Below are 22,433 nucleotides of genomic sequence, written 5' to 3' on the forward strand. Positions count from 1 at the left end.
CTCCTACTCCTATAGTTGGTTCACTGGAGGAATGTAGCTTTCTCAACATAAATGTTCCTTTGTTGCTTCCAAGACCTTTTCCCAGCTCCTCTTGTCTAGCTGGTATTCTCCTGACCCCAAGCCCCCTCCAAAAGGTCTCCGAAATTTGCAGTGTTCACATCTGTCATGCTGGGCTTTACTAATAAAAATCCTTGTATTGAAACCTATTATAAATTACTGTCTGAAAATCCACTTAACCTATAGCTTTATTTGAACTTAAGCCTTACTGGTTTCAAATACCTCCCCAGGTGCGCACCCCCCCATCAGATATTGAACCAGTGTATTTCATGTTATCCAGCTTGCAGGTGTTGTCACAATCTTTCCTCTAACACTGCTACTAATGCACATTCTTAAACTGAGTCTCTGATAACCCTGTGGCTTTTTTCACCGTCTTGTATYGGCTGACATTGTGGTACAACTCTGGAGACAAGAGTAGCATAACAATTACATACCTTCTGTTAGAGATACAGTCCAAGGTTTTGTCATGTGGGTTTTTTCAAGGCTCCTCATCCATACAAGCAGCAGTGCAAACACTTCTCGTACACAGTCTGGTCACTCACCTAACACAACTTCTGCTGTACAGTTTTGTGTCTTTTTAAGAACCAAATCCATTTCAAGGATTATTTTGACTATTAAAGTTCCTTATTTAAATAGAAATTTCAATCTTCAGATTACATGTGAGGATCAGTTTTTCCTTAAGTGTTTGTAAACAAATGTACCTCTTGCAAACTTTTTTCAGTCTGTGGCTTTAACCTGATTCTGACAGTTTCTATGAAAGATATCTTTTCTGCCTGAATTATTTAATGGATATAAAACTGTGGGCACTTTGTCACTAGCAGCTGTGTGTTTTTTCTCTAATGTTGCTTTAAAGCAGTGATTAAAACTCTTGCCTCCTCCCTTGAGTAGGCCTTCTCTCTGTATGAAGATGAAATCAGTGATTCAAAAGCACAGCTGGCTGCAATCACCTTGATAATTGGGACATTTGAAAGGATGAAGTGCTTCAGTGAGGAGAACCATGAGCCTTTGAGGACTCAGTGTGCGCTGGCAGCCTCTAAGCTTCTTAAGAAGCCAGACCAGTGCCGGGCTGTGAGCACTTGTGCCCATCTGTTTTGGTCTGGCCGCAACACTGACAAGAATGGAGAAGAGGTAAGAAGACTAAAGCTGCAACAGCATAATACATCCTACCTCGGAAACATAGCAGGGCCTCCCTTCTAAAGTGCATATGACTTAATGATGTAGGTTTGATTGGAATGTGTTCTAATATGAAGCTTCTAAATCTCACTGCAGTATAAACTATGTAAATACAAAAGTGGAAAAGCTCAACTTTAAAAGTGGAAGTACTATGCAAGCTTTTGTAGCAGTCAACTAGTTTGGCGCTCAAAGTACAGTCTGCTCACTTAACTGCCTCTTGCACATGTCTGCAAGTTAGCTGTGTAGTACTTCAAATTCAAGATAGAAGTTGTTGAAGTCAAAAACAAATCATGTGCTCTGCAGGGTTTCTCAAACAAATGAGTTGTATCTATAAAGAGCAGTGAACTCTGCTTCTCAAAGTGTGCACTTGTGTACCTGTTACTACAAAATGGAACTTAACAGATCTGATAACTGAAGGCTTTCAACAACTCTGATCATGTTATTGCCTGATTTGAGCATAAAGCTTAGCCAAACTGGTAACAGCCAGGAAAGGTAAGCTTTTAATGACAGCTTTTTCTACAGTTTGTCTAGTCCTGTGCAGTCTGTTTCTGTGGCAGACCACCAGGAAATGCCATATGCAAGGAAAGTGATACTGGAGCTCACTAAGGTTTTTTTATTTCTTGTAATCCGGTGTTTCTTCCTTCTAGCTACATGGAGGAAAACGAGTGATGGAATGCCTGAAAAAGGCTTTAAAAATAGCAAATCAATGCATGGACCCTTCTCTGCAAGTCCAGCTTTTCATAGAAATTCTGAATAGATACATCTATTTTTATGAAAAGGAAAATGAGGCGGTGAGTGAAAATACCTTATCTTTTCTTAAGTAAAGAGCATTCCTTGAAGTTCTTCATTCACATTTATACCCCTAATTATGTCTATTCAACTTGCTCTGTAGTCTCTCATGAGGCACAAACTCTGGCAATATGAACAGTCAATTTAAAAAAGCAGAACAAAAAAAACACTCTGCACATTTCATTGCTTGGAAGGAAATAATATTTGCAATCTTGTTCTGAATTTAAATTGTGAGACTTGGATACCTGAAGTATTTATTAGATCAAAACCACCTAGGACTTAGACTCTTACAACTTCCTCTTCTAATTTTAGAAGTACATAACTTCATACATACTAAGGTAAGGAAAATTATTACAGCTGTTTAAGGTTGTCATTGCTAAGAGTGCCACAAATGGTTGGTGTGAGCTTTAATTTCTAGAAATTTACAGGACTTCTCATGTACCAGCTTAAGGTCTGCACCTGAAATCTGAGATAGTTGCCTCATACGTTTTTAGCTGATAACTAGCAAACTTACTCAGTTTGAAGGGGGTGGGGGAACTGCTTGATCAAGTACAGATTCACATCTTCCTGTGTCATCATTTGATCGGGAGCAGATGTTAATGAACATGCTGTGGTGAGAATCCCTAAAGAGATTTTGGGGATTTGCTAATGACTTTAGAGCTCTACTGTAGCAGGAAGCCAATTCAGTTGCTGTAGTGTAGGAGATGCTATCTGATAGAGATTAAAATCAAATTCTGAATTACAAAACACTTGGCAGATTTGTAAGAATAGTTTCTGGATACAGTGGTGGTCTGCAGCACACTTTGCTATGATGTTTTATGTGATGCTGTTCTTGGCACCATAGACAGCTGTGCCATTCTTGGGGATCTAGTCATTCCTTAGGAAAACTTGTACTATCAATTTGATGTTGCGATCTTGACTGATGTCTAAAGGAAATGGATTATATTAGAGCGCACAGAAAAAAATAAAGTGCCTTATTTGTTTAAAGCCTTTTATTATATATTAAATTGTTGGAGAGAAATGGTTTAGTAAAAGATCCAAAGCTATCAGGCTAGTAACTTAACAGGCTCTTAACATTTGGGGGCTGGGGGGGTTACTTTCAAAAAATTCTGAAATCAGTGTTGTGCCTCCTGTGAGGACCAAGACGAGGCAGAGTCCAACAGTTGTCTGCATGCAGTCTTGTCAATCATACTGCTAAGAACTAGTACCAGTAGTTCAGAGACAAGTCTGTTAACAAATGTCTATGCACTTGTACAGTGGTCTTGTTGACAGTTTTGATTCTGTGTATCTATCTTCTCCTGTAGGTGACAATTCAGGTTTTGAATCAGCTCATACAGAAGATTAGAGAAGATCTGCCAAACCTTGAATCTACTGAAGAAACAGAACAAATTAACAAACACTTTCACAACACACTGGAGCACTTGCGTCTGAGGAGGGAATCGCCAGAATCTGAGGGGCCAATTTATGAAGGTCTTGTCCTTTAAAGAAGATACACACTGTACTTGTTTCTTTTCATTTACATACCATATGTTTTTTTAAGATAGATTCATAGATTGTGCCTTTCAGAAATGTCAAGTTAAGTTAACATTCATGTGTTCAGTCTGGCACTTCAAACACTTGTGTTGAGTACCCTAACAAACTTAAAAGGTTGGACCAGCAACTACAGGTTTCATCAGTTAGCATGACTGAAACTTTCTTTGAAATCCATGTGACATGATAGGGCTCTTTCAGTTCTTTCAGTTTCTTTTCTGTCTGTTCACTGTTGCTTCTGTAGCACTAGAGTTTTAAACTGGCAGTGACTGTCATCTGAAACTGTGTCAGACTTTTACAGAGCATCAGATTTTTGGGATTATTGTATGTCAGATTCCGCTTGTGCTTTTCTTTTAATGCAAGTTAAGACTAAGTGTAATATTTTTCCCTAAAAACTAGAATATATTAATGCATGTTTGGAGAGTTTTAAAGTACCATGTTCAAAACAGAAGTTATATTTTGCATATTAAGGCTCTGTGACACTCAGTGAGGGCCAGTATTGTGCACAGGGCATATTTATCAAGATAATTTTGGTCCAAATAGAGAAATTGCAATCTATATAGAATATGTATAACCTTCATTACTGTAAATTTAGGGGAAAATACATTACACAAGTTTATTCAGTATCATGATTTTGCACCAGTGAAACAATAAAGTTGCTATTAACATCTGTTGTTTCATGTCTGTTCAAAGGCCACAGTGGAACCTAGTGCCACCTTGTGATTAAAAGCAAAGCAACTTATGCCTTGAGGGGACAGAATCAAGGTATAGTTAACTCAGACAAGCTGGTAGGTACAGGGGTAATCATTCAAAACTAACATACATCCTCTCAGCAGTATTTGGAAGAATGTTCACATGTCAGAATGCTTTTCTGATGCATTCTGAGTGATGGAGAATCCTACCAGATTCTAGGTCTGTGCTAAACAGACAAGTGGCAACAAACGTCTAGAAACTGGAGTAGTAGAACAATTACTGATGGCAACTTGTGTGAAGACTGATCTACTCTGTAAATTAACACCAATTGCTGAAGACCTAGTTCACATGTCTGTTTTGTCTTAACTGAATTTAAATTTCTAAAGCTAACTGACTTGAACTTCCTCATTCCCTGAGTTGACCACTGTTAAATTATCCTACTTTGTTTGGATGATGAAATGGGACATACTGGTGGGGGATGCCTAATAACTTAGTGTTTGCCACCTGTTTTTTAAAAGGCAAATCTCATCCTACGAATTCTAAGAATTAGAGTACACAAATTAGGTTATTGTTCTACTACTCTGTAGATCTGTGGTCTGCCTGTATCTTTTGTATGTGTATGTGCAGTCTGGGTCTTTTCACAGGAAAGGATATAAAACTTGAAAAAATTCAAAGGTGGGCAGCAAGGGTGATCAAAGACAGGAAATGGCCTTAGTTTAAAACATGACAATTTAAGCTAGGAGTGCTCAGTTCAGGAGGTACAGAGAAGCCATGACGTATGGAAAGATCCATTGACTTTATCCATTTAGCACAGGAGCTACTGCTAGATGAAGCCAAGTATCATGACATATGGAAAAAAGGTGGCTTGTGAAGTTACTGGAGTGATTTGTGTCCATTCACCATGTGTTAATGCTACACAGTTAAGACTCTTGCACAGCTCTGAATTACTTTTATTGAAATTTTACAAAGTAAACTTCCAAATGTGTCAACTTTGAGATCAACTATACTAACATGCATTTTGCCTGTGGCAATGGACAACTATGTTCAATAGCTATCACTCCTCTTGTCAGCAAAGGGAAGTGTCTCAAACCACAGAAGATGCTCATGAGGGTGAGAACAAATTTCTTACTGTTGGTGTTCAAATGGATACTTCTTGTGTGGGACAGATGTAGACAGCACTCAGGGTCTAGCTATGTGAATCTCTTGTGGCAGAGGCAGAAGAGCAGAAAACATAAGCAACTAAGTACTTYTTTGCCACCTATGGTCAAGAGGAAGGCTGTTAATTTTAACAGACTTTGGGCCATGCTATTGATGGGGCATCATTTTAAAGTGTAAACATTTGGAGTAATATTCTCTGTTAAACCATCTGTGACTAGATGGATAGATCCAGTAGGTGGGCAAAAAACCCAACACATTTGTTTCTTTCAAATGCAATAGAAATAATTTCAAATTTAGTCTGTATTTTGTTTAAAAAAATCATTCCAAGAGAAGTTGACTTTAAGCTCTCTCATAATGATAATCTCCCTGTTAGATCTCGTAGATTAATTAGGCTTACTATAWAGTTACAGCAAGAGAAGAACAATACCTGGCAGTTCTGTAAGGAGTAAAAGTTTGACTTGTGAGTAAATTCCTGCCTGTGCAGGATCCCAGCCCCCCCACCAAGAAGGGGCAGGAAGTCCTAGCTAGGAGAGGGAGCTTCCCCTGTAACTCTCCTAGTACACAAGCTCCTGGTTCTCATACCTTGTATCACAAAGCGCAAACTCCCTTCAGAGTGCTGTCTGATCTTGCAGTTCTTCTAAAATTGTACTCTCGTTCTTCTCAATCAGTTTTTCCACCCAAATCTGTGCTCCCTTACCTGCTGTAATTGTTGAGCTTCTCTAGTAACCTGACTGTTCTGTTGCCTCTTGTCCCATGCTTTTCCTGGACATTAGTATTTAGTTTTTCCCATTAGTAACCATCTTGTCTGGCTTGCCATTCAGGAAGAAAGCTGTTAATATTGCAGAGACTGGGGCAATAGCCCCCCCAAAAATGCATACTACCCTTCACAGCTAATATCCTTGGGAGCCTTATAGAGCAGGGTTGGAGGTGAAATATGGCAGGCCTATGCTTAACACAATGAAATTCCTTATTAGTAATACCTATAATTATTAAAAGGGAGAGAACCTGAAATCTAACTATGTCATGACTGCTCTATTCTCTTTTTGGCACTTTTCTTTCTGGTGATGGTGCACTAGACTTATACTGTTAGCATAATTTCCCAAAGAACTTTGTCAAATAGCCTTGTTTTAATTGTGGTTTCTCCAGCAACATGGATGACTCCTTCAATGCAGTCCTAAATCTATCTACACCTGTATCCACTTATCAGTATTCCCTTGAAGTACTCAGTCCTCATTGCATTTAATATTTGCAGGTGAACACTGAGCCAGTTTATGCTCCTGCTGAAAACAAGATGCATTTTTTCTTCAAACTTGTGTGGTTTTTTTTTTCCTTTCACATCAAAATATGAGGATGAATTTTGGCTTTTCCTGGACACAGGAGTTTTATAAAAGCTTTTCTAAAGCTCATGTGGCAYAGTGGATATAGAACAGGGTTAATGGCTGAATTCACCCACAGAAGCCAAAATGAAGTCTCATAAAGTGAATACTGCACACAGTGCCCATGGCAAGCTGCTCTAATGATCATCAAGAGTGTATATGGAGCCCAGCACAAACCAAACACACAGACAATAATTGCTAATGATTTTGCTACTCTTTTATCCCGGGAAAGCCTAAATTTATTTGCCATAGCATTAGCAATRTCCCCTCTGCCTGTGGTGTTGCATATGCTTTCTGTAGTTTTGTCCAAACYATTCCTATGTGGTTTGGTCTCAACATCTACCTGAAGTGGTGGAAGGTCTTGAYTGACATTCAAATTTAATGACTGATTGTCAAGCTTATGTGGGCTGAGCCTTGAAGCCTGTGGTTTAGGGGGAGAAAGGCTGTTTGCTCTCTTCTCATGTTTGTCTCTGTTAGCAGGTTTTACAAAAAATATGGTGTGTTCCCTTTTTCCTGCCTGGAAACTTATTTCACAGTCCTCTTGACCAAGTGATAGGTTTTCATTTCTGAGGGATGCGCGCTTCCTGATGTTGAGGTAAATACTTAAGTTAAAGTATGTAACAGTAATGAAAGGTGTAAAGAATTCAATAGTAGATGCAATCATTAGGAAATACCAGTTGTAGAAGAATTCTGCATGACATTCTCCTTCAGGGAGGATGCTTTTTTGGGCAATGTGCTCCCAGCTGAGGATGGCTGGACCATAGAGAAGAAAAGCAGCAATCCATACAGTGATTATCTTCAAAATTGCATTTCTGGTCATCCCTTTCTGAGCTCTGTAATTCACCTGAGAGAGAAAAGTTAAGTCATGTATGTTAGTAGTATGTCAAACAGTTCCATGGGAACCTTGGAATATCACCCCCTCTTATTTTTGAGAGTTGACAGTAATATATTGGCTTGAGGGTGAGGGTCATACCAAGCTTTACTAGTACCAAAGAAAAGGTGTTTCTGCAATGTCCATTCCAGCAAACAGTATCGTTATCATCAAGGTGGCTGGATGTGTTTTGAGAACTTTCATCAGATCTTAAAAGCTAGAAAACGAAGGCTTTTCCAAAACAAATACCACTACAGTTCCTAGAACCAGTTGTCACCAGTTACGTATTCCTTTGCATTAGCTGTGCTGCCTGTTTACAGAATATTTAAAAAACATGGCCCCTCAAAATTCACATATGTATATTAAATTAAATGACTTAAACTTTTATAAAGGGATCTGAATTCACAGAATACCCATGCAAAATCTTATCTTCCTGCTTTGTATAAGAGAGAGCCTACAATACAGAACTTAAGATGTGAAAATCACCAAAAAATTAATGGATAATAGTTTTTATCTGTTTATGATCTCCTTAATTTCATTCTTTTATGAATTTCATTCCTTTATTTGCAGAACACATATTTGCAATGGAGACTTAGAGATGGAGTGCTGTGGTATGCAAAATACYTTACAGGGAGAGTAATTTCCCTTGTTTATAAAGTAGAGAATCTAAGGTGTAAAAAATGTTAAAAGTATTTGTCAGTAACTGTGAGTCAATAAACTATGTAATAGAACTGAGTAGAATCACAAATGAACATCTTCTGATTCCCAGTATTCTAATTCTCTGGTCTATTGGACAATACTCATATAATGAATCAGAATTCAGTCTTCATATCTCTGCAGCAGCCAACACTGTGGACTTTTGTTTTTATTTCTGAAGCAACAAATAATACTATCTTTCACTTACAAGAAAGGGACCTGGATTAGTTCAGTTTTAGATGTGAACTTCCCTGACTTGTTGAAACATGAGTCTCAAACCTGAATTCTGTGTTCAGGGTTCATTTCCACTGCCTGAATCTGCAGATCATGATGTCCAAAGCCAACAGTATTCTTATAGAATTCCCCATGCAGCTGAGAAATCCAGATTTTTTTTCCTGAATCACAACAAAAATACTAATGATTTCAGGAGCAGCCTTGTAGGAAGATTAAAACTTTCACTAAGATGGAGAATAATTTAGAACTTCATACATTTTTGTTCTAATACTGCCTGAATGCAATTGGCAGCTTCTGTACTCTTGCTTTGGGAAGGACTTTTATTGATCTGAAACATTTGAAAGTGACTGAACTTCATCTAGTAAATGACCAGTTTCCCTGTTTCTGAAATTATCAAATCTATATATTTGTACTATGTGTATAGTCATGAGAGTCTGGTTTGTGAAGATAAAATTCGTGGCTAATACAGTACCTAGAAAATAAAGGCATTAAATGAAGTTTAAGAATTAATCTGGTCATTTCTCCCTCTTGAAAAAGAAGTTGGTAAAACACTTGTAAGTTGCATATAAACTGTTTAAGTGATCTTGCAGCCTCTCTTTGTACTGTTTGCTAAAAAGCAATTGCTTCTTAATGTGATTTGTAATGAGCAATGAAGCTAAATAAATGCTTTCAAGAAATGTAGGCAGAACAGAGGTATGAAGAATAACCAAGAGCTGTGTGTAGAAAATTGAAGTGTATTTATCAGCAGATAAAACATGTTATTTCAACATGATCTAACATACTTAGAGGCTGTATGATCGATGTGAGAAATGAAGTTAGCTTTGGATTTGAAAAGTCCAGTCTAATTCTCTTTTGATCACTGATGTGCTGCAGGACCGAGGCAAGGCTCAAGCTATTTCTGCAGCTGTTAAATGCCAAAGCCATTTGCTCCAGGATCAGAGGGAAATACCTAGATAGGCCGTATCTCCTGCGGTGTCTGGGTGAGATGCACTCGGGGTGGGAGCTGGGTGACCTCAGCAAAGCGCCCTGCTCTAAGGGGCAGCCTCAGGGCCCCTGCCGCGGCCTGTGGGGCTGCTCCCCGCGCCGGGGTGGGGGCTCTCCTCTCCACCAGCCCTCCTCAGCTCGGGACCGCTCGCCCAGCCTTACCGCCTTGGTGACAGAGATGAACCTGTCGAAGCTGATGAGGACGATGTTGAAGACGGAAGCGGTGCACACCAGGTAGTCCACCACCAGCCACAGCTTGCACAAGCCCCTGCCGAGCCTCCACTGGCCTGTCAGCACATAAGGGATGTAGAGGGGGATGCAGAAGCCGCCTGCGGACAGAGCGCGGCAGTGACACGTGCAGCGCCGCGCACCGCCGCGCACCGCCGCCCCCCGCCGGCCGCGGAACTCACCCACCAGGAGGTCGGCGATGGCCAGGTTGAGAAAGAAGAAGTTGCCCTGCGTGCGGAGGCTGCGGTCCACCACGAACGCCAGGATGACCAGGGCATTGCCCAGCACGGTGGCCAGCACCAGCAGCCCCATGAGCGCCGCCAGCAGCGCCGAGGCGGCGGCGGAGAAGGGCCCGCCGCGCTGCCAGGCCCCGCCGCAGCCCCCGCCGGGCGGGGGTGGGAGGGAGCGGCGCTGCGGGCCGTGGGGCGGCTCCGGGCGCTGCGGGCTCGGCGCTGGCTGCAGCCCGCGGGGCTCCGGCCCGCTGCCGGGGCTGTGCCGGCGCCGCAAAACTTTCTGGGGTCCCGCCTCTGCCCGGGCCGCGGGCGAGCCCCGTTCCCGCTGCCCGCAGGCGGCCTGGCTCCCTCAGAGGAGCCATCCTGTGAGGCGGCGTGAGGTAACGCTCCCCACGGCCGCCCGCCCGCGCGCGCGCTCTCCCCACGGCCGCCCGCCCTGCGGCTCTCCCCGAGCGCGGCGCCAGGCCCGCGGTTGCTGCAGGAGGAGGAGCGCGGCTGCAGGCGCGGGCAGTGCCAGCGGCGGTCGTTGCTGCGCGCGGGCGGAGGAGAGCCTGCCTTGCGAGGCCCGTGGGCAACCAGGGGGGTCCCGGCGGGAAGGAGAGGGGTCCCTGCGCGCAGAACAGGGACTCGCGCTGTGAGGAGCAGAACTCGTGAGGCATGGCATGGTGTGCGTCCCGCTCTGTCTGTCGCCTCACTGAACAGCTCTGCTTTCTTCCAGTCTCGGCCAGGCACTACCCCACGCTCCTCGTGTTCCCCAGCACAGGCCACCCGGTGATATCCTCGGTTTCCTGCCATGACCCCAGTACTGTTTGTTGATGGCTAGGTATTCCCAGCTGCCTCACTTGGCTCACTCCTTGCACAATACCTGCAGCTTTTTCCCGTGCCCCGTAGGGTCACCACTACAGTCTTTGCTTTCTGCCATGTTTGATAGACTTTCTGTCCCCCTCACCTACCTGTTTGGATGGCCCGGCTGAGAAAGTGGCACTGCAATATGCTGGGTGGCCATCTGGTGCCTCCGCAGATGGGCTTGCTGGCTATGGCCTTGTCGGGCGGATGAGACTGCGGCTGCCTCTGCCCTACCTGCTGTGGGAGCGCTGAGGTCTCTGCTGTGCCTGGCTACTTGTTTTCACGAAGCTTAGAGGAGCGCAGTGTTTCTGAGACCTCTCTTTCAAAAACTGGTGGTAGTTTTAGTAATTTGAAGGGTGTTGTGACAAGGATGTCAGAGACCAAGTTATATCAGAAAAGGCTGATCTACTTCAGCAGCCAAAGACATGAGCAGTCAGGAAGGACTTTGTTCAGCTTCTGGTGAGATGACTGATGCAGCACAGGCCAGGAGGAGTGGGACACAGTGACTGCTCGATGAACTGCAGAGGCTGCTGAAGTCTGTTACGACTGAAGGGTGAACTAATGGAGGAAATGCAGCCTGCCTGTCCTTCTGTGATATGGCCCACTGGATTGACTCTGACTTAAACTGTGTGGCCATTCACAGACTTCTCCTTTCTTTCCATGCGAGTTTCCTCATGACTGTAGGCAGTTTTGGACTTGCTGCTTTTGGTAGGGCCCATTTGTGATTAAACAAAAACAGAACTTGCTCAAAAACAATCATTGGATGCACATAATCTTCACTTAATTTAGCCACCATTTCACATGTGGTAAGCTCTTTTATAAAAACAGTGAAGATTTGCATAAATCTGCTGTTTGAAATAACAATTCAGGGGCAATTACAACAGCATTCGGCAGAGAAAACTATTCATGCGGACGTCAGGTAAGGCAAGCAAGAACTGTTCTTTAATAACTTGTCTATTTTTGTCTGAGGTTTAGCSTGTATTCTCAGAGCAATTGTGGGCTTGCCTTTTTCCCAGAGAAGCATCAAGTCTTTGTCAATGTTGAAAGTACAAATTTTAGGCCAGGTCGTCCCTATAAATCAGAAGCTCCACAGAGGAGATTTTGCAATTTGCACCACTTATGATAGGGCCCCTGCATTTATGTTAGTCCAGAGACAGAAATGGCAGCTGCATGTCCAATGTGTAGTAGCAAAATACTTTTTACATACTCCCATATCATTATATCCCCAAAGCAATGGGGGATATAATATAAAGCAAAATGACAGGAATGCTGAAGCCTTAGCTTATTACCACTGTGATTATTATTCCCTAATTTGGGGGCTCATTTCCGCTTCCTTTTGAGACAATTGGCGGTTTTCCATTCACTTTGGTTTGAGCAGGATCAAGCTTGTTGATAATTACTATCTGATTGTGCTGTGCAATTAAAAAAAAAAAAAAAAAAAAGGCAGCCAAGAGACACAAAGAAGAGAAAATAAGTATCTCAATCACCAGGAAAGCATGGGAGAATTAATTTGTTCTTTCATGAATCATTACTATATTCTTCAACTCCTCTAAGGTAATTTTCCAGCAGCTCAGTGAGTTTGCAGCATGTGCACTTGTGTACTATATTTGAAGTAGCTTTTGTAGTGTATTACCTCCTAGTAGATTTTGAGATTCTCAGTAAGACCTATAATAACCATCTTAATTGTCTTCTGATGCTTCTTTTGTACTGCTACTTTGACAAGGGATGATGCCTGCAAGTCTAACAAAATTCTAAAAAAAAATGCTGGTCCATAGTTCTGCATTGCGGGGACTTAGTGTTGAAGACTCTGCTAGTGCTGTCTGGAGGCTGTTGCAGTTGTCAAATCCAAATGTGCACTAGGTGGCCAGCACTCTGAGAACATCAGGTTTTAATAGTGCAGACTTCAAGCATTTTCTTTTTCCCTGAAAAGGGATTTTTTCACATCCAGTGAGTTACTCTACCGAGCTCTGTTGATTTTCTTTTAAGAACATGAATTCTTGTAAGAAGAGCTTCACTTTACTTGGAAGTATATATTGTGGTGGTTAGGCTTATGCACACAGTGGGAAAAAATGTTAAAAACATGCATGTGAGAAAGAAGGGAGCTATACCTGTTCGGCTCCATTGTCTGAGCAGTCTGTCCTGAACGGAGAACACTGATCGATGGGTCTTGGCCGGATGAATTGAGATGAAGAGCTAGGCGATGCAGAGGCTTTTTGTAAAATGTCTTTGTGTACACTGAATTGCAGGTTTTTGAAAACATACTTTGTTCCTGATTTTGTTCTTTGTCTAATCCTTGGACAAAATACATAGTTTATTAGAACTGGTAAATAATAACGACAATAGCACAAGAAAATCATGAAAAAATCAACATTTTTAAGGCATATTGATGCTGACATGTACTGAATTTTTCAGTTTTTTTCTGTGATTTCTTTAATCATGATTGTTTTCACTTTCATATGACTTTCTTTAGTGTTTTTTGAGATAGAGAGCTATCTGAATCATGCTATTTCCTCACGACTGTAGTGTATGCGGTTGAGTGTATCTACAGAAATGACAGAAAAACAGCATGTTTTTCCCATACCACAGACAGATGACGCTTTTCCCAGAACAGGCCAAATTCAGCTTCCAAATAGTCTTGGGCAACCACATTGAGAGGGGGTAGATTCTAGCTGGCTGTACATCCTATTGATTCAAAAGATGAAGAAGACTTCCTCAGTTAATTTCTTCTTTGAAGTATGATTAAGTAAGGTAGTAAGCACACTTAGGTTGGATCCTTCCCTGAATCTGAACTCTAAAGTAAGTTGTTGTGCCTTTTACCAAAGCACATATTGTATGTAATGTTTCTTTCTCCATTTGTCCCTTTAAAGGTATTTAGATTTATTCCCAATATTCAGAAAGTAACTCTCTGTCAGTAGGATTAGCTGGTATGGAGATCCAAAAGCTAGCTGGTACCACAGCTTTGCTTCCTAGTGAACTGAAAAGCATTTGTTGCGCCTTTCAGTGAAGTATAGAAAAGCATGCTATAGTTAAGACCTTTACTTTCATAAAGAAAACTGTTCAGTAGTAAATTTGCAAATTTCTGAAAAAGTATTTATTTGCTAATAGCCCCATCTAATACTTTATAGGTGGTTGATTGTYAACTGTTCTCTAGCTACGAGTGATGAGTGGTATTTGACAGTTTCCTTGGCCAGGAAAAGAGGAATAATTTTTAAGACTGTCTGAGAGAATACATATATAGCTTTATCAACTGCTAAATCAAATGCTGCTGTCAGACAGAGCTGGTCCTAGTTAAATCAATGGGGAAAACTGAATTCTGTGATGATCATTTCCTATTAACCTTATACGCTTTGCCAGTCAGGGTTTTACTTGCATGCTGACTCACTTTGTTTTGTTTAACGTTCTCTAGTTGTCCATGCAAGTGATGCAGTTCATATTTTAAAATAATTCTGCTTGTTCCTGCACATGTTGAGAAATGGCACTTATCTGATCTGTGTCAATGGAAAGGACACCCACTGCAGAGTACGCGGTGTTACCATTTGATGAGTATACATTTTCTTTTTTTCACTGAAGAAACATTCAGTAGAATTCAGTCCAATGCATAATGAGGCTTGTAGGATAGCGAGGTTTGGGGTAGGTATCAGTACCAAAAGCAGTCTGTAGGTATCCCAGTCCTGTTTTAAGGCACTGATAAAGGCAGGGTTAAAGCTTAAAAGTTGATGTACTATTTCCTTAATGGCACAAAGAAAGTGTACAGCTGAAATCCACTCAGCTCTTGATGAGCAGCTGCAGCTTGTCACCTCTTCAGACATCAATAAGCTGCTTTCCATTTGTTCTAAGTGAGATTTGCTGCTTAATGAAGTTCCTTTGTTCTTACAAGTCGACAGGAGAGCAGGATCAGAGGTGACGGGGCTGAGGCTGGGCTGATTCAGTTCTGCACCTGTTCTGCACTTCGGGTGATGTTGGGATTCCTGTGTCACGCTCCAGGTGAATTCATCCAAATACCATCAGCCTGAGATCACCTCTGTGTTTGGCTTCGTTGTTTGAATAATTGTCAAGAAATAAGAATCGTGTAATTTATTTGGAATATCTAGATGAACATGGATCAGAGACTTGGAATATGATTTGACCAATGCACTTGGAAAGTTAGACATCAGAAATAGTTATTCTGTAGGCAATTGCCTCAAAGTTATACCAAAATTAAATTAATGTTGAGAAGCATCATAGCTATATATTTTATAGGCACTACAAACATTTTAATTTTTTTTTTGCTCCTCATGGATACATTCAACAACTTCACCGATTGTTACTAATACCCTGTATTACCGATTCAGTAATGCTACATATTTGGCATTTGTATCTTTCCCATCCTGGCTACTTGATGCATCAATATTTCACTTAGGCAATTTCACTTATGCTGCCAGCATCAAAGGATATCATCACAAATTTGTCTCTTGGATGGAAGTACATTACGGAGCACTGGATGTTTTTTGGTTGCATTCAGGGAGAGATGGACAGAATTCCAAAAAATATCTCTTATCAATGTATTGGTGCTCAGGACATTACAAAAATCAGAAGTTCCCAGACTGTGACTCATTTCTCTTTCATAGTTCTTTCTTCTTTAATCCTTGGAAAAGTTCCTTTTCTCCCTGACCTTTCACCTCTCTCCTTTGTACTGATAGTGTGCAGAAACATAATCTTGCTAATCTGCTAAGTAACTATAAATGCAATAACATTTTTTAGCCAGAAGGATAATGAAGATCAGAAAACGAATGTTTCTGGCATTTTGATGCACTTACAAAATACTTTCTTTTCCACCAGTAGATGGCATCCCCCAGAAATGATCTGGAAGCCTGTCTGCTTTCTACATATTCCCTTCACCCCAAAGCAAGAGGGTATTTCCCATAGCAAGCTACTTGCAAACACATATTTATAATATTCTCCCCAACATCTCTGAACTTGCATTCTGTATCTGTATCAGTAGAGCAGGATGTATTGTAGTTTTTACTGCTTTGAGGATGAGTTAGGTTTGATTTTTTTTTTCCCCTCACGGCTGTCCTTTTTTCATTTTTAGCTGGAACAGCAACCTCCAACACTGTTACCTTAATGCTTTTTGGGAAGTTAATGCCTATTTGCTTGAATGACAGGATGTGAAATTTCAAGCATGTATGAATGTTTTGCCAGCAGAAGATGAAGTTAATGGTGTTAGAGAGCAGGGCTTATCATTGTTCCTAATCAGTGACACAGTTATTGTCATGTAGGCATTGTTGTAAGGTAGATTCAGACCATTCTGATATTAGCAGGTACCTTTTGTTTGCTCATTTTATCTGTGTGGTGTAAATTCTGACAAAGGAAAAAGGGAGGGACATGTATCTTGTTACCAAGGAACTCTAATTTTCTTTATTTCAGACCTTCTTTTTATACATCCTCTAACACTTCTCTGTTTTCTCACTTTGTGCAAGAATTCAATTAATGCCTGCTGTACAATACTTAGGCCTACTTGTCTTCATCCTGTCTTTGAAAATTGCAGGCTTTTTAATCAATAGATAAGATGTTAGGCTCTCAACTATAGTTGTATTGTGGTCAGTGTTACATTGCAAATTTACAATGCACAGCAGTTGACATATACATGCAAATTGTAGCTGGTTGTTCTGTTATGTATTTAGATTGTCAAGGGAATAGTTATGCGCTGTTTTTGGACTTACATGGGGATATTATTATTCAAGGTTATGTCTTAGTTACACTTAGTTACACTATGCTTCAGGTAGGAACTTGAACAGCTGTTTGGAATGAAATTTTGGGTTTTCAAGTTTTATTTTCATTGTGAATTGGAGAAAAGTTGGAAAACTAAAAAATTGAGAGTGCGTCTCAGTTTGCTGAAGTGTACAAGTCTGTATGACTCACCTGCTTTGTATTTTCACAACTCCAAATTTATTGTTCAAAGACATAATTATTAGTCTCTAAATACAAAGCAATTCCTGTGAAGAAGACATGACTGTTCTTCATGTCCATAGTTTATAGGACAGAAACAGTGGGCCTAAACTTCAGCAGAGGAGAACTGAGTTGGAATTAGGAACACTGTTTTAATGGTAGTGAAGCACTGGAATAGATTTTGTGAAGCTGCTGTGGAATCTCCATCATTACAGATTCAAAAGGAAAGGTTCAGCAGACATCTATTAAGAATGATGTAGATGTGACTGATCCTGCCTTGGGATCTTCCAGAATCCCTTCCAGCCTTATTTTCTACAATTCTGTGACTCTGCAGTAGTCCTTTGTTTTGTCTGTTAGAGGCACATAGAGGCATTTGGAGGTTGAATGACAAAAACATAAGAGCTAATATATTTTCATCAACTTCAACACGATTATGCTGCTAGAAAATTTGGTTTGTGCTCAATCCAGTTTTGTTGTCTGTAGTTTTCTGAATGTTACCTGTGATGATGTACTCATATACAAAAGTAGTAGGCGGTCACTGGATTTGTAAATTCAGTTTGACTTAAAGTAATATAGTAGCATGCCAGTTCTATTTAGCTTTTTTATTTTAGCTTGCAGACGGGAGACCAAGCAGTTGGTTATTTGGACTTTAGTTTTCACAAGTTTTAAAAGAAGAYAGTGAAGGATCTAGACCGTTTCCTGAATTGGTAAGGTTTGTATGCTTCTTTACAGAACTGATGGTGATGTGTTTAGCGCATTACTGAGGGAACCAAATATTAAAGCCCATTGAAAAATGCAGAAGAATTCAAGACAAAAAAGACCATAGAATGATTCAGGTTGGAAGGGTCATCTCGAGGTCATCTGGTCTTTGGAGCACAAAACGGTCAATTTTTGAGTTAGATCTGCTGCTCAGGGCCCTGTCCAGCTGTGTTTTGAACGGCTCCCTGCATGGAGATTTTGCAGTCTCTGTGCGCCTGTTCCAGTGTTTGACCACCCTCATAGTAAAGAATTTTCCTTATATCTAATCTGAATTTCTCTTGCTGCAACTTCATGATGATAAAGTAGTTACATTTCTGACAGAATGAAGGAGCTGTGTTTCCATCCACAAGGACATGAACTCACAAAACCAGCTCACTTTCAACAACATGGGGCTGGGGCTGTAGTGACCTAATTCTGGTCAGCATGAGCTTATGACTAGACTCCCCAGTGTAATTTACTCGTCAGGCTTCTCAATAGGAAGAAAAGGTGAAATGAGAAGGGTATTTGCACAAGAGAAAATCAACACTTTTAATGAAACTAAATCATTGCCGTGATTTATTAGATGATAATTAACAAATTAACTTGAAAAAAGAAAAAATAACAAAAAAGCTGGACAGGACACTTCAAAGATGCTTTCTTGTTAGGTTAGATGTATCTTGAATATAACATCAAAATCAAGAAAAAGGCCATTGGTATTGATGAAATAATTAAAATAAAGATAAAATAATTAAAAGAATTAGAAGAAAGAAACTGAGGTCTTCAAAGAGGCAGAAATAGGCATGTGGAGAATAGGTCATTGTGAAAATGCTTGTATGTTAAGAGGTGTGAACTGTGAATATGCTGAGATACCCTATCTTTGTGGCCCATTATATACCCATTCCACTGTGAATTGGATTGGGACAATGATTTACCTTCAATATTATCTTTGGTGAGAGGTTATTGCTAACCTGCGTAACCTTAGTTAAGGGTTGTATCATTAATTTAAGTCATGATCCTTAAGGTATGCTTATTTTTCAGTGGAAAAAATCAGTTATGTATTTGAGGCAGAAATATGTTAAAGCTTATGCAACAGGTTAGTGACACAGCAAGAAATGGAAACCAGTAGTAGTGATTTCTAGGCCTGACAAGCCACTTAACCAGACCTTATTATCTCTAGAACAAATGGAAATCTTTGAGGAAAAAGTCCTTGATTTTGAGAAAATGGTCAAAGTCTTTATGAAAAATCACTGCAAATCAGGTTACTAGCTGTACAACTTGTACAACATCTGCAGGCAAACAAAGTAGGTCCAAAATATTGATAACAAAACCCAAGATTTCCTGTTGTTCAACACTAACCACTTTGAAATAAAATTTAATTTTAATACATATTGATATTTCTGATAAGAGGTGTTTGATACAAGCCCCAAAAGTCATTTGCTAATTATTCAAAAAGCTAGTGAACAGAAAGCACAGAGTTTTAACAAATGGAATATGAAGGGCTACTTCATATTCATTAAGGCTCTGATTTAGTTATTTAATCTTAACAGATCTCCTAAGTCTGAACAGGTTTATTTATCCAGCCTCCAATAACAGGCATAGTAACTTTAAGTTTTCTTTGTGCGCTTTTGAACTGCAGCTCAGTAGCTGTCTTAGTTTTCTTCTTCCCAAGCAGGACATTCCTCAGATTCATAACTCAGGGCAATGAAATCTGTTCATGTCTACTGACAGATGAAAGTATAAGAACAGATATCTTGCAGTACAAGAGAAACAAAAACTCAGCAGTATGCAGTTATACCTCCCCCTGTTATACTCCCCCCAGTGATGTGTACGTAGGCAGTCTTTATTGCTATAAATCAACAACTTATGAAAGAGATGTATCACCTGAAATATATATGAAGTGATCCAAAAGCCGCTGAGGCAAATAAAATTCCATTGACTTCAGTGTATGTGAATTGGCCCCTAATTGTACATTTTGCTGCAAAGCACAGAAGGATCAGTTTTAACTAATTGCAGAGGGAACATTGCAGCACAGAAGTAGGAGGCAGAAACCTCTGTTCTGTTCTTGGCTTTGCCATAAACTTGTAAATTTGGGGTTGTACAAAATCACTGAGCTTTTGTACATCTTAATATTCTTGCATGACACAGGGTACTTAAAGTCCTCTTTTGAAAATATATTATAGAAGATGAAGCTTTAAAATTGGCAGTAGTAGAGGAATTTGTAAAACAATGTCAATAGAACAGCAGATTTCATATCTTTTCTCTGTTTATAGTTAAACTCGATAGGCAAGGCAGCTTCCACCCACCACATTTTCAAATATATTCATCTTTGCATGCAATGATTAAGCAGGCTGTTCCCATTAGTGGCAGTGGGAGTTAAATAACCAATTATGGAACATTAAGAGGAAATGATAGCCTTTAATCATCCTTTTTAAAAAAAAGGCAACCAAAAACCCAGCAAACATTTATTTCTTTTTAAATAAGTCATTGACTTTGCTTATATACTTAGTTTCATGCACATTCCTGTCCTGTCTAAGGCTCCAGGTAGCAGATGTTAAAACCATTGGTTCTGTGAATTATGGTTAAAAAGATGAGCAGATTTGAGTCTGTTTTTTCAGTGATTCTCCAAGCCACAAGAGTTGTGTATAGCACACAATTGGCTGAATTTATTTTGGAAAATGTGAATTTCATTAAAAATTCAGTTGGGATAAGGGCTGAACTTATTCATTCAGGACAGACTGTCTATATTTGACATATAGTTTTGACCAAAAAAGAGAGAGTGTTGTTTTTTAATGAACTTTTTAAGTGTTTCAGTTTGAAAAGCAGTTTTCATTACAAAATTGTTATATGTACTTCAAAAAAAAGTGGGCGGGAATGAAATTGTTAATTAAGTCTCAAGCATGGAGCTAAAAAAATAAAGGTGCTTTTCTGTAGAAAAAATATTTTTGAATTTATTGTAAACCAAATGCTTCTCCACTCTTCTTCTGTTAAACAAGTTTTGAAATAGTCTACTGTTCTTCCAACCCTAGTGCAGGCACAATCATTTCTTATGGCCCTGCTGGAGACACTAGTAGGAAAGAGGAAGGCAGAGAACACAATGCTCTTATTTTACTAATACCCATTTAATATCTCATTTGTTTCATTGCCCTTACTTTACTATACAGAAGAAAGGGGGGAAATTATAGTAAGATGCAAATTGAATGAATAAACAAAAGGAAAAGCTTTCTTTGGCACATCATTGTCTAGGAGATGAGTTTTGCTCTCTGTTTTTAACTATGAAGTGTTGGCCATTAGCTGTGGGCCTGTTTTTGTTTCTTGCTTAAAAGACAGAACTTTCTGGTGGAAGAGGTTCTGATGATGTCATGCTTGGATTACATAGCTTCAGGCAGGCCAGCGTGGTATGGGCATCTCTCTTTTGGAGGGAAAGCAGTCTTCCATATGGATTTAGTTGCAGTCACACTGTACAGAGAGGGTACTGCATGCATATATGCTTCTTTTGAATTGCTCTTTGCAGGATTTGTGCAAAAGACCATTTTGTTTTCCTTCGACTGGCCTTTTCACAGTCTGTTTCAATGTGGACTTGTAAGGATAAGCATCCCTGGCTTCTTTAACTCAGAGGCTGTGGTTATACAGTCACTTTAATATAGCATAAATCCATGCTGGTTTTGAAAGGAATGCTTTTAACCTCACCATGGCTCCTAATTGTTCATTCCTGCTAMCTTTCCTATGATGGCGCAAGCATTCACATGTGTGAGGTGAACTGGATCAGGAAACAAATTTTTTTTATTTGCTGGGTTAATTTTCAGCTAGATCAGGGATCTGATCCGATGAACTGCATACTCACGTGATTGCTAGTGCTGGTGAAGGAAAGTGGTGGGGATGATTGACAGAATTTGGGATGGAGGGAAGAGTGGGATCCTTTCTTTCTCTTTCAGTGACTGGATTTTTGATGGTTTGAAGAGATTGTGTAGCTAGCCAAAGACTAGGGTTGACAGTCACAACACAATTTTGCTTCACTTTGCTGTAAGCCAAGTGATCTAAACCTACTCTGAAATAAAGATGTAATCTTTTATACGCTGTTTCCAGCAACCAGAAGTAATTATATCTCTCTTAAAATTAACCCAAAGGTACTATTCATTTGGAAACAGAAACAAAGTTCTTGTGTCTGCATGCCTTCTTGGGAAATTATCTTCAGACAGGGAAGAGAGTGGAAGGAGGATTCATTTTTAAAAGTCTGTTGGATGTTGCTCCTATGGTCTCAAAAATTCTGCTTTCTTCAATGAATAGTCTGAAGGGCCATTCAACTCCAGACTATCCAATGAAGTACGAATTTGCTAGACTCCTCCTGTCTTGTACAGACACAGCATTTTCACCTATACATCCTGCATGCTGATAAAGAGCATATAGAAAGCCACAGGAGCATAGGAAAATGCAGTAAATGTTCAAATGTTCTCATGCTCCCCATACTCAAATGGGGAACCAATTCTTACATTTGAGTGTGACTGCATTTTAATGAGAACAGAGGGAAGCCACGTGCCAGACTTCAGATGTCTGCTTACAAAGCAGTGCATTGATTGCTGTGAACATCCAAGGAGCTGTTCATTCAGAGGCTTCATCTTGCAAAGGATTGATTTGTAGGTACTAATGCACTTCCTTTCATTAAAGTAAATGTCATTTTTCCAGTGTGAACTCATTCAATTTTATATTTATTAGAGAAGATAATCTAATATTGTATTGAAATGAAATTTCCAGGGAATTTACTTGTCTGATAAAACATACAGGGCAGATTCAGACTGTTTTTCTGCTGTGGTTATAGTGGCTATTTGTATTCTTCCCATTATCAAAAACAATAAAAGTGGTTTGCTGCAAAAGAGCAGCAGTTACCTGACACTCCATAGTACC

The 22,433-nt window shown here is 40.0% G+C and overlaps 2 protein-coding genes across 5 annotated transcripts in view; one reads left to right on the forward strand and one right to left on the reverse strand.

Moving 5' to 3' along the window:
* The window catches only part of LOC112963351 (vacuolar protein sorting-associated protein 35), a 76,917-nt gene extending 67,843 nt beyond the window's left edge, over positions 1 to 9,074 (forward strand). For 3 of the 4 annotated variants that reach the window (XM_026060307.1, XM_026060316.1, XM_026060324.1), the window contains 3 exons: positions 946 to 1,185; positions 1,878 to 2,021; positions 3,324 to 4,217. In XM_026060307.1, the coding sequence (XP_025916092.1) occupies positions 946 to 1,009 (64 nt within the window). In that variant the 3' untranslated portion in view covers positions 1,010 to 1,185; positions 1,878 to 2,021; positions 3,324 to 4,217. Of the gene's footprint in view, positions 1 to 945; positions 1,186 to 1,877; positions 2,022 to 3,323; positions 4,315 to 7,256; positions 7,372 to 8,217 lie in introns of those variants that run through there. The other variant, XM_026060298.1, reaches the window with a different exon arrangement.
* LOC112963018 (histamine H3 receptor-like) lies at positions 4,313 to 10,817 on the reverse strand. Its single transcript, XM_026059710.1, has 4 exons — positions 10,718 to 10,817; positions 9,972 to 10,370; positions 9,724 to 9,890; positions 4,313 to 7,620 (listed from the first exon to the last, which is right to left on the reverse strand). Exons 1-4 carry the CDS (start codon positions 10,815 to 10,817, stop codon positions 6,733 to 6,735), a joined length of 1,554 nt encoding a protein of 517 aa, XP_025915495.1. The 3' UTR covers positions 4,313 to 6,732.
* Positions 10,818 to 22,433: the final 11,616 nt, after the last annotated feature.

Source organism: Apteryx rowi, unplaced genomic scaffold (genome assembly GCF_003343035.1).
Source record: "Apteryx rowi isolate R43461 unplaced genomic scaffold, aptRow1 scaffold_1, whole genome shotgun sequence".
NCBI classification, from domain to species: Eukaryota; Metazoa; Chordata; class Aves; order Apterygiformes; family Apterygidae; genus Apteryx; species Apteryx rowi.